Source organism: Euprymna scolopes, chromosome 10 (genome assembly GCF_053919585.1).
Source record: "Euprymna scolopes isolate OS-2025 chromosome 10, ASM5391958v1, whole genome shotgun sequence".
Taxonomy (NCBI): Eukaryota; Metazoa; Mollusca; class Cephalopoda; order Sepiida; family Sepiolidae; genus Euprymna; species Euprymna scolopes.
In genome coordinates this window covers 100,808,182-100,821,121 of record NC_136491.1, presented here as the reverse complement: position 1 = coordinate 100,821,121, position 12,940 = coordinate 100,808,182, and the positions used below count along the sequence as shown (strand labels likewise).

The following is a 12,940-nucleotide window of genomic DNA, read 5'->3' as shown; positions in this document are numbered from 1 at the left end:
ATGCATAAACTTCAAATGTTTAGGCACAAAATTGCCTGAGTAGTTTGCTAGACACCGCAAAGGTAAAATATTTTAAACTTTGGCCCCTTGGCAGCTCAAATTTTCGACCCAACCTGATTAAAAAGCTTGCTCTATCTTTGAATATCCTTTATGTAAAATTTCAAATATTTAGACCAGTAATTGACTGAGTAATTTTGTAGAGACCGCAGAGGTCAATTTTTTTTAACTTTGACTCCAATGTTTGATCCATGTCTAAGTAACCTACATTTAAAATAAGCGTTTAGACCCAAAATTAGCAGAGGAGTTTGGTAGAGTCCTCAAAAGTCAAATCGTTGAACTTTGACCCCTTGACAGCCAGATTTCTGGCTGAAAACCGATTAAAAAGATTTTCCCAAATTTCAATACCCCTTATGTCAAATCTTCAGACTGTAGACCGAACATTGACAGAGTTATTTGGTAGGAAAGTATACACACACACACACGTTTTCACTTTTATAGGTGTAAAGATAGATTAGACACTGACATTCCTTGGTTACTTTTTGCAGCTTAACATTTGGGCCCTGTTTTATAATACTAGAAATTCTTGATCTAATTGCTTTGTCCTTCGATATTGTTAGACCTTGCACAAAAATTAGACATCTGAACATGCCGTTTGATAATTCCTTTAATTTAAATGCTTCACACTGTGTGTTAACCATATCTGCATATGTGATAAAATCATTGTCTTCTTGTTTTATGATATTTAAACACTTTTATCGAAGATTTTTGACTAAATTTCTATTCTTTCCCGAAATGGCACATCCTTTGTATTTTTTTTAAGGATTAAATTCACGTATTTGTAACAATAGAGTGATATTTTTTCTTTGTCAGGCAATTGTTTGCATCTTTTCATCAAAAATTTTTCAAACCTACAAAAATAAGCTGGAAATGTTGAATTATTATCCAGGTTCTAGAAGTGTAAGCCATTTTGAGTTTCAGAAACAGTTTCAGATGGTTTGCTGTTACACACAAGTCCTGGGAGGTGACTTGTTTGTAGTAGACAGTTCCACAGAACAAAATATTCTTAACGTGTCGAAACCCGGGAAAAGAACATGTGAAATTGCTCCAGAAAAGGTTTAATATTTATGAAGCAATTCTGGTTTCTGATTGGTTGGTAGCAGAACGTGAATTAATTTGATTCGTCAGTTCTTAGCAGCATCGTTTATAAATAGAATCGTCCGACTGTGTGGGATCATATCGCATTAAAACACTCTTTTGATGGGATGTGTCTCCTAGCGGCTTCGGCTGCAGGGAGACAGGGTAGTACCAGTCAAGGATTCGTCACTTGACACTCAGCCCGACAGGTGAGGGGCCGGGAACCGGCCCAGCACCTGTTGGACTGAGGTACACCGCCTGGGTAATACCTAGGAGGTCCACCCTCCCAGGCCTTGCCACCGGGCTTTCCGGTGGGGCAAGTTTATTGCTTGCTGCCTGAGGCGCCCCGACCGGGGAATGCCGACGAGGTTACTCAGGCAATTTTTAAAATTGCAGGAGTGCCCCTCCTTTAGGGGAGCCTGCGGGTATCCCACTTTCCAGGCCTTGTGCCAAATATTGCCGATGTGGGCGGCAATTAAATATATACCCCATTAAAAGGTCCAAAATATTGCAACACAGGTCATATTTAAATTCTGAGAGTGAATTTGAAATTCCTTGAGCCGAAAAAATTCTCAAATCTAGTGATTTTGTGGTCCTAGATAATATGTCTTTTAAAAGTGGTTTATTGCTTTTTTGCATGTTGTTTGAATAACTTTTGAAACCTCTATTTTTGTTGTTGTTGTTGTTGGAATTTTGTTGTTGTTCCAATTGTTGTTGTTGGAATTGCTCTTGTAACGTGGCTTGTAGCATTTTGGTTAATTCCAAAATCTGTTCCATTATCCACACATAAAAAAATCACTCCATTTTGTGTAAACAATAACTTTTCTATGTACCAACAAGGGGAAGGGACAAGTAAAAGAAAGAAAAAAAAAAATGGTAAGAAAGAAAAAATCACTCACTTTCTGTAAGGAATGGTAAGTCTTCCTAACGTTCTTTATTTTTTTTTTTTACATGTGAAGTCGTTTCGAATCGTTTGTCATTAGACTTTATTTTTAAGTTGTGAGTTTGTTTCGAATCTAATGTCATCACTGATATTTCACAAAAGGGATATATATCGTTTGAAATAGCTGGGCAGATCTTGCTACAGTTTGAATAATAATTCCTAGCATAAGGCTTGTGTACTTTTCAATATTTCTTGTTAGGTGGTTCTACCAGTCGGTATTTATGGCTTAGTCAGCCAATCATAATTTTGTAAGGAGGAAAGACCCAGATTCATTCATATTATATCAAAAATATTTTTTTTTTGACAATACGGGCCAATATTTACTTAAACTGGCTGAACAGTTTTAAGTATGTACCTTTTGCTAACAAAACTATCAAGATCAAAGAAATAGGGGAAAATAGATTTTATATATAAGAATATTCGTCTAAATAAATAGAATTAACTAATGGAAACTATTAAATTCTTTTTTCAATCCATTATCATCAGCTAGTGCCTAGTCGGCACAGGTCACAACAAATGATCTATACATTTCTACTACACATATTCTCTCAGTGACTCATGCCATGTTGTTGCTATTTAGCTAAGCAAGTAGCTGATGTCAACCAGTAAAACTTGGCCAGTGTCCACATCTATTAATCATGCATCCTATCAACCATCAGCTCATCTCTTCTTACACTTGTTAGTGCAATCTATGGCCTCTACGATCCTAGTCATCATCTGCAGCTCTTCATTTGTGACCTGGTTGGCTCATTGGACGTCAGCCATACTGCACTTGATTGTGGCAAGCTTCTGTCAGTTGTCAATGATAGTCATCCAGGTATCTGATCCATAAAACAAAGTCAGAAATACTTATTTTATTTTATTTATGAATTTAATATGAACTAGTAATATTAATAAACCCGTGAACCATAAAAAGATGTTGCCTCTTTAATAAAATTTTGTTCCTGGTTGGTGCATTTGTCTAAGGTCAACATACACATTTTTTTTTTTTACATAGGTATCATCACTTATCAAGGCCAAGAGGTCACTCGAGGATAAGGGTTAAAGAGTGTACAGTAGAAATTAGACAATATAGTAATCGTTAGTAATGGAAATTCAGTAAATTTGTAAACTTATATGGAATGGCTCATCAAAAACTTGTTTACGTTAGGCTTGAAGACAACCATGTTGTAGTCAGTTGGAAAGCAGGAAAACGGAAGACAATCTCATAGGCGTGCAGTTCTAAGAAAGAAGCTTTGTTCATGGAATCTACATTTAGGTTTAGGCACAGATAAAGAGTGGCGGAAATTATTGATAGTGTCTTCTGCTAGACGGGTGTTTCTTGTGAAAGTTTGGTGAGGAAGGACCATAGATTGGAGCCCAGTCGAGCACCTGCCATGAAAATAATGATAAAACAGAGACAAACTCGCAACATCTCTTCTGTAAGAAAGAGGTTGCAGGGAAGAGAGTAGGACATCCCCTACGAGGCTACGAAGTCTATTTTTAACTATATCAAGGCAGGATAAGTCCTTTCTAGCAGCTCCTGCCCAGATGTGGCAACAGTATTCCATCCTTGGACGTACCTGGCTCTTATATAGACAGAGAATTGCATCAACAGTGAAATATCTACTGGATAGATAGAAGGATCTAACCATTTTTCCAGCGGCCTTGGCAACGGATTTAATGTATGTGTTCCATTTAAGATCAGGAGTAAAGGTCAAGCTTAGAAGCTTGTCAAAACATGAGGCCGCCATGTGGTTCTATGAGAGAGATGAAACTTTTTTTTACTGTTAATTCACCCCAAACAAGTCACAATCCCACTAAGTCGTAAGGGTTAATATTTGGGACATTGTGTACAGTGACTCTGATAAAATACAGACCACTACAATCAGACACAAATGGATAAAGGCAGCAACAAAACACAAAGAATTACTGGATGACAAGAGAGTCGTCGTCATCGGCGTCGTCGTCGTCGTCATCATCATCATCATCATCATCAGCAGCAGCAGCAGCAGCAGCAGCTAAAAAGAATTGATTTAAAAGTTTAGATTTTTTTAATGAAAATGCAACACACAACACATTGTTTTGATTTGTTTTGTTTTTTGTTTTTTTTCTGGATATTTTTATACAAGTTATAAAGGAACAGATGTCAATTCACTTAAACATTTTTTTTTTAATTTTAAAAAGAAACTATAATAAATAAAAAAAAATCTTATAATCACCTCTTAACATTTCTTATTTTTAAATCATAAAATAAAATAGCCAATTTGAAATCGTAAACAGATAGCAATGTTTTTTGGGTTTTTTTTTTCATTTTTGGAAAGGAAATGATTTTAATGATTTTTAACTGATAATGAGCAACTATAAATGGAGGAAATTCATTTCTTATTAATTAATGTTTGCGAGGATTATGGTTTTTTTTTTTTTTTTGTGACACTAGATGTATGGACAAGTAAATTAATATTTACATTAAATGAAAAATCATTTTTTTAAATTATTATTTTGTTTTTCTAAGACGTTTGGTGTCATCTACCCTTATCAAAGAAGAAAACTTTGTTTGTTTGTTTGTTTTTTGTTGGTATTGTTAAGTCTGGATGTAGTGACCCTTAGAACAGAAAAATTGTACATCCAATTTCGTTGACAGCACTCCCCCCACCCCCTGAACTTATCAACAAAATAAGGAAGAAAAAATAAGAAAAAACTAACAGTCTTTTCCTTTGATAAAGGTGGATACCACCGGAAGTCTCAGAAAAAAAAAATTAAAATTAAAAAAATAATTTGGGTTTCTGGTTTTATTTTTTGTTTTGTTTTGTTTTGTTTTATTTAGATTTTTGCTTCGAGCTTTTGAATATTTCGAAAAGAATAAACTCTTCAAAGTTGAAGGCATTTTTAGACGAGCAGGTTCTAACCAGATTTTGGTAAGTTATTCTTTCAAATGATTCCAAAATAAAATGATGATCTTTGAAAATACAACCTCTAGTCAGAAACATTTGGTTTGCATAAATTAGAATTTCAATTTTTTTATCATGACACATTTCATGTATGTGACAAAAATTAATCTACAATCTTTTGAAACTAAAATATTCATTGCTTTTAAAATTATTTGTATTATTCAATCTACTGTTCTCATCTTGAGTGTTATTCTCACACCGTTTCAGTCGATGTAACCTCCGACCTTCTTCGAATGTACCTTGTCAAACTCAGGAATCTTTTTGTTGAATTCAGGAATTGGTATAGAATTTCGGACAGCAAAAGTTAAAAGAAGCATAAAAATTTCAGTATTATTCACTATAAAATGCAGTAATTTGAGAAAAATGGGAAGTGATGGGGAAATATATCACAATTAGTATCCTCCTCAAAAATACAACATATAAAACACAATAAAAGCAAATATCAAAAGTACAATATTTCTTTCATTGCAGTTAGTCTGAAAAAATAAATTAAATGAAAAAAATAAAGGAAAAGAAAATGGAGGTGTGTGTAAGGATGTTGGTTGAGCCAACAAAAAAAAAAAATGGAAAATTGCAAGCGCAGAAAAATAAAATAAAATAAAATAAAGTGGTAGTAGGCAGGCAAGCTTGAACCCGTACTACAAAGGACGAAAAGAAAGTAAAAAAAAAATAAGTGATGCGTTAGCCATTGCGCCCGCCACCAAACCGTAAGTGACGTAGGTTTAAATTAAGGCTAGACAATCGAAGAGAGGGAATAACTTTCGAAAATATCAGCGAAAAAAGCGACCCCTCCTTTGATTAACAATTCTATTTCAGCTGTCTTTCATGTGTTCGGTGAACAACTTCCTTCCTATTATCTTTTAACTAACTCTTTTTCATATACGTTTGTTCGACTGATAAACTTATTTCCTCTTTTTTGTTATAGTTTTATTTTTTACTCCCTAACACTTTGAGGGATACGTCGATAGTACCACATATGTATAGATTGGAAATATGGAAATTGGAGAAAATGTAAAAAGGACAAATTCATATGAACAAGACAAAATTAACACAGGACCATGCTTTGATTCAGTATTTCACTCTAAGTCAGGACTTTATCAAGAATAAACATGACATAACAGAGTCAGTATTTATACATTGAATGCTGTGATGGGAGTAATAAGTCCTCAGTATGCATATTAACACGGTAAAACAGGGTTTTAGAGTGAGGAAAGGGCGTGGATAGTGAGGAGGCAGTATATCTTTCAACATGAAACAGTTAGTTGTACATTATGAGATATAATACTTTCCTATAACGTTAAAATTATATGCTGGAGTTCAAGTTTAAATTTTGCCATTACACCTAACGGTTATGTTTATACCTTGCACAATGGCAAAAGTTGTATGCCCCAACTTACAAATTACCAATTTACCAAATTATCAAACAAAACTTGTATGCCCCAACTGTCTTCAACCAAAGGTAGTAATTGAATTACTAAAGAAACCCCTGACAAATCTAAAATAATATTTTTATAGAATTTTTTTTAGTAAGTAATAGGTTTTAATGAAACAAACACAACTGTATTAAGTATTTTGAATTATTCCAGAAAAAGAATTAATTTAACAAAACTATATATATATGCACCTTGTAAATGTTAACATTTACAAAAAAAATACTGTATCCATGTATCCATATTTCTCATCAAATTTTTTTAGAATATATATTTATTTCCAAATTCATAATGATCTGTTTATTAGTTCAAGACATTACACACACACACACACACACACACACACACACACACACACACACACACACACACACACACACACATATATATATATATATATATATATATATATATATATATATATATATATATATATATATATATATATATATAATGGTTGTATAGATTGGTTTCCTAGATGTCGATCCACTGAAACCCCTGTGTCTATTAAAGAATGTTCAATAGAGACAGAACAGGTATATAGTATGTTTATATTACAAACATTATTGGTTACATATGTGCATACATGTTTCAATAAAATCTCAATTTGGAGAAGCCCACCTCATCAGACCGAAAAGAAATGTTGCTCCTTTTTGTGGTCTGATGAGGTAGGTCTCTCTAAATTGAGATTTCACTAAAACATGTATGCATATATGTAATCAATAATGTTTGTATACTAAATATATTATATATATATATATATATATATATATATATATATATATATATATATATATATATACATACATATATATATATATATATATATATATATATATATATATATATACATACATATATATATATATATATATATATATATATATATATATATATATATATATATATATATATATATACATGTTACATCCCTCTACCTTTTCTACAAGTATTTTAGTGGTGAATGCTCCAACGAACTGCAAGCACTTGTGCCCCCACAACGTGAGCACCCTCGACAAACCCGACAGGCTGCTAAATCCCACCCCCACACTGTAGAGATCCCTATATGTAAAAGATCTTTTTACTCCAATAGTTTCTTCCCCAGAACCGCTAAACTCTGGAATTCCATTCCAGGTCCCTGCTTCTCCAACAGTACTGATGTGCAGAAGTTCAAGTGTAACGTGAACCGACATCTTGCTGCTCAAATCCCTACATAGTACCCCAGTAGTTGTTGCCCCTGATAGTAGCCCCCTACACCAAAGTGGCAATTTGCCTTGTTTGGGGTGAAAATGTAAAAAAAAAAAAAAAAAAATATATATATATATATATATATATATATATATATATATATATATATATATATATATATATAAAAGTAAATGGTAGTTTGCTTGAAACATTGCTGGCAAAGGAATATATGGAAGTTTTAAAAGCCAAAAGCAATGCGGAAAGGACCAGAATTACAAGAGTAAAGAAAAGAAAAACAAACAAACAAATAGACGGGTATGTTCAAGTAGAGAAATGTCTAACTGTTTAATCATCTGTCATTCCTCACCTCATTATATAATTAATTTGTAACGAAGTTGTTGGTATGTCCGGTGTATAAAGTCCGTTGGTGGTATGGAACTTTGATTAATTTTGGGAGAAATACCTCCCTTTTTCAAAAAGAAAACAAAAGTATATTCAAGATGGCGGAAGAGAACAGGGCTGTTCTCTTCTGCCATCTTCCAACATACGATTCAGTAACCGAAACATGTGTAACTAAGCAGATAAAACAGTAATAAAAAAAATATATATTTGCTCTGTAATAGTATTGAGCACTTTCTTCAGGTTTTTACTAATTACCATTTTTGCTATATATATATATATTTTATACAACAACTAAGTTGTCTGAAATCCATACAGATGATTTGTTTATCGTGGTAAAGGCTTTCTGTAGAACCATCTACACTTTTTGGAATTATTGCTACACTCAGTCGGTACAAATTATTGCCACAAGACGGGGCAGACAGTAAACTTCAGCTTTTACATCAGAGTTTTCCTTCTCCTAGATGTTATCTTAATGAAGACTGAGAATGCATCTCTCCCACTGGTTTTAAATGTGCTCTCCAGATACTTGCCTGAAAATTTCTACATTCTGGTGCAACACATATGCCACCTAGTATTCCCAAATGGTCATTGGTCACCCGTCTGGTACTGGCCAGGTTAATTGTTGTTTAACGTTGGTGGTCTAGCAAGAATTTTTTGACAAGGAGTACAAAAAATAATAATTTTTTTGTTTTCCTTATTCCATGGGGTTTCAATAAATGGAAATCCATGACATAAGGAAATAATTTTATTTTCTTTGTATTTCTTGTAGAAAAATAAATTGTTGTAAAATTTAATTTACCGAATTTAAATCCAATTGTTCTTATATGATTGCTCTATCTTGAATATTGAGCTTTTTCATCCTGTTGGGATTTTCATATAAATTGTCATACTAATATTTATGTGCTTTAAATCTTACAAATCTATTTAATTTGTAAATTGAAATTAAAAAATTTTCTTCTTGAATATATATATAATTTTGGAATTTTAAAATATTAAATAATATATATGACAAATACTGATCCAACGGGATATGGATGGCGTAGAAGTCTATTGTTATTTCTGTTAATAAAATTTTCAAGATACAGTATATTCAGTGTTACCTCCCTTGAACCATATTCAAGTTATCTCCCCTGGTAGCAAGTGCATGAACTTTTCTATATATTTCGCCCCCCTCAGTCAAAGGCATGAAAGAGGGTGAGTATACGTTCTTCAGTCCTTCCACATGGTCTATAGGTGAAGTTTCTTTCTCTAGCTTTTAGCTGTTTGTTTCTTCGTTTATAGTTCTATGTTCGCATTGTTAATACTTGTTAATTTGTGGCTTTAAAACGATTTTCATTAGTTGAAAATACTTTGAGTTAATATGTTCCTGTGAAAACTTATTTCCTTTGGCAGTGAATTAGAGAATGAATCCAAACGAAATGGAGAAAGAAAGAGGATAGCAATACGAGTCATTTTATGTTTAATTCAACCGTTTCTTTATCATTACTGTTTCTGTTTCTTTGTTTTGTTTTTGCCCTTTTTATTCCAATCTAGTATTATCCACGATAACACAACATATTTGATAATTTTGCTGTGTGTTGGAAAACGAACTCGCTATAAAAACAATAAAATCGAAATAATATTTTTAGTTTATACTAGCATTGAAGCATTTTAATTTCAATTTATTGATTTTGTGATTTTCTGTGATTTTTTTCAGGCTGATATCGAAGCTAATATGGATTTTTCTGCTGTCACCATCTATGATGTCACTGACCTTGTGAAGACTTTCTTCCGCCTCTTAAAGGAACCCCTTTTAACCACTGTCTATTACGACAGCTTTTTGTGCGCTATTCAACACAAAGACCCTGAATTTGCTGTTGCCTCAATTTTACTGTTGTGCCTTCTCCTCCCACCAGAACATCTCTACACTCTGCGCTATCTGACCCTGTTCCTAGCCAAAGTCGCTTTCTATTCTGATAAGAATGGAATGACGGCCAGAAACCTGGCCCTTGTCCTCACACCCTGCATTATCCATCAGGGATCACGCTATCATCCTTCAGATATAACAAACGTAGCTAAAAATTTAATGGCTGAAATAACAATCATGGAAAAGCTTATTTGCAATGCCAAACATGTCGGATTTATTCCACAGGTTCTGCTTGATGCATTTCATAATGAGCTCATTGTTCACAAAAAGAAAACGAGTTTAGCCGGGGAAATCATCAAACACTTTCCATGCATTTCCTAAATAGAAAATCTATTTTATGGACCAAGTAGAGTATAAAGACCCTAGTTGACGATGAATCAAGAGGAACAGCTTTCTGTCTACATCAGTTTTACCTTGACCATTGCACACAGCATTCTGTAAACAAACATAAATAGAGTCGTTTGTATTTTTTCCAGCAAGATTTATATATATATATATATATATATATATATATATATATATATATATATATATATATATATATATATATATTTGCACACAAACTGTTTTAATAAAACTTTTTAAACTAAAGTTTTAATAAACAAACGAGGGATAATTATTTTATATTTTAGTAGTTATATTATTTTTTTGGTAGGCATTTTAATTTTTAAATAAGAAAAATACAGGTTGTTTTCATCAGCGGATCGATATAGGAAAAATTATATTTTAAGAAAAGGGGTGAACAATGAAAAAAAAAATTTATTTATTTATTGATATAGGGTACAAAGTTTTTTTTTGGGGGGGGGGAGGGGGGCATATTTTCTTAATTCATAGCAATGAATGGAAAGCACATAGTATGATAGAGACTGATTTGGGATTTTCCCATTCCATTATTAAACATTCACATTATTTTGTGAACTCAAATAACCAAGCCCATACATAGGCAATAGAAAGTTATTGAATTCGCCATAAAAATAAAACTTATAAAAAGATTTGTATGTTGTGATACTACATTTCATCTTTATAAAAATAAAAGTTATAAAAAAGTCATTTATTTTTCAAATCACTTTATACTTGTTGCTTATATTTGTGATTTTATTATGCACAAAAATTGCCTCAGTCTAGAAAGATTTCTCCTTCACTGACCGCCAACAGGAGAGATCAGCATCCTAAATTTTCAATTATTATGTCAGTTTTTATTATTATTATTATTATTATTATTATTATTATTATTATTATTATTATTACTTTAATAAAAATATCACTCCAGAAAGCCTCATTTTGGGGAGCTTGGGTCTTGAATAAATAATATAATTCATTTTTTTATTAGTATTGTTTTTGTTTTTAATAAAAAATATCAATCCAAAATTTGGTTTAAACAGTTTTAAAAAGTTTTGTAAATATATAAACCCACTCTACATAACAATTAATTTTGGTCGTGAATAAATGTTGCCAACGAGAAATCAATGGTAAGCGGCTGTTGTGGTAACACAGTTTTTTTTGCAAAGATTGTCAAAAGAGATGGAGAGTACTGGAAATCTGGAGAGATTTATTGTCACTCAGACTCCAGAAAACATCACAAGTTGTTCTCAAAGAAAAATCTTTGATGATAGCATGTGTGACTACTCCTAGCAAGTTTTTTTTTATTTTTTTTTTATTATTATTATTATTATTATTATTATTATTATTATTATTATTATTATAATAATAATAATAATAATAATAATAATAATAATAATAATAATAATAATATCATCATCATCATCATCATCATCATCATCAAACTAAAGTGTAATTAAAGTTGTGTAAATATATTAAAAATGCACTCTTGGCCGTGAAAATTCGCTTGAATGCATGAAGGTCAAGGTCGAACCAATGTTGAACAAAATCTTTCCTTTTGTTTCTTGTTTTCATAATGAAGTCGGCTGGGGTCCTTATTCTCAACTTCATCCTATTTTATTTATTCATGGTGATAAATGCACAGTTTTGCAGATCACCGACGTCATCATTTTCTGTTTATTTAAAATAATGCTTACTGTAGATCACCCTATCGGCTGGGACCGTAGAATACACTGACTGCACCTCTGGGTAAGCCCCCACCCCATCCTTCACCATTGAGGTCACCCAATTGTTGTGTAGAAGGTGACCCAATGATGTTTGAGGTCAAGATCTTGGTAGTTAAGCATTTGACTTATAACACTCTACTTTGGCCCTTATTTGGACAAGACAGGTAGTCAGAGAGGCCCTATCATATCATTCAACAGATAGTGTAATGCCTCATATCATCTATAGCATTAAATTTACATCTAATGTCACACATCTTCCCCAATTCCCAACTAATAAATGATTAATTAATTCCCAAATAATAAAAAGAAATGGCTAAGGATCAATGGTTCTGAAATAAAAGGAATTTAAAATGACTGTTTTATCCTTGACATTCTGAATTTTTTTTTTTTTTTAAACCTTCAGCATGTATTTTTTTTTTTTTTTTTTTGCTTTTGTAAAGGTTTACACTAAGTTTCGACTATGGATATAATAAGATGTATTTTATCCTTGTAATTGAAGTAACCTAACAAAAGGAAAGTACTTTATAAAAATCATATGGATTTTATTACTGGCACTATCTATATGTTTGACTCTGAAATATTCAGTGATATGTTAGATAGAGAGATAGATAGAGTGATAGCAGTGTTGGGACGATTAATCAGAATCGGGAATCAGAAAAATCAGAATTTTTGGGGTGTCAGAAGTGGAAGAAATTATGCCTATTTTTTAATAACAAAAATGATTCTTTTAATTCTTTTTGTATTTTTAACTTAATTTATCATTGCTGGTACCAATGATAAAATGTTAAATATTTATTAATTTTGAACTACCAGTAAAAGTAACAAGTTAACTTCTATAGATCACCCTCCTCCCACATTTGCAAAAGTATACATTACAAGGGTTTTTATGGTAATCCAAGATTTAAAAAAAATTATGTAACTAAATATTTAAAGATATAAAA

The 12,940-nt window shown here is 32.1% G+C and overlaps 1 protein-coding gene across 1 annotated transcript in view; it reads left to right on the top strand.

Annotated features, from left to right (window-relative positions):
- LOC145286417 (rho GTPase-activating protein 11A-like) overlaps window positions 1–10,412 on the top strand; it is a 28,089-nt gene extending 17,677 nt beyond the window's left edge. The window contains exons 3-4 of the mRNA XM_080135339.1: window positions 4,884–4,974; window positions 9,724–10,412. Of these exons, the coding sequence (XP_079991465.1) occupies window positions 4,884–4,974; window positions 9,724–10,254 (622 nt within the window). The 3' untranslated portion in view covers window positions 10,255–10,412. The remainder of the gene's footprint in view (window positions 1–4,883; window positions 4,975–9,723) is intronic.
- Window positions 10,413–12,940: the final 2,528 nt, after the last annotated feature.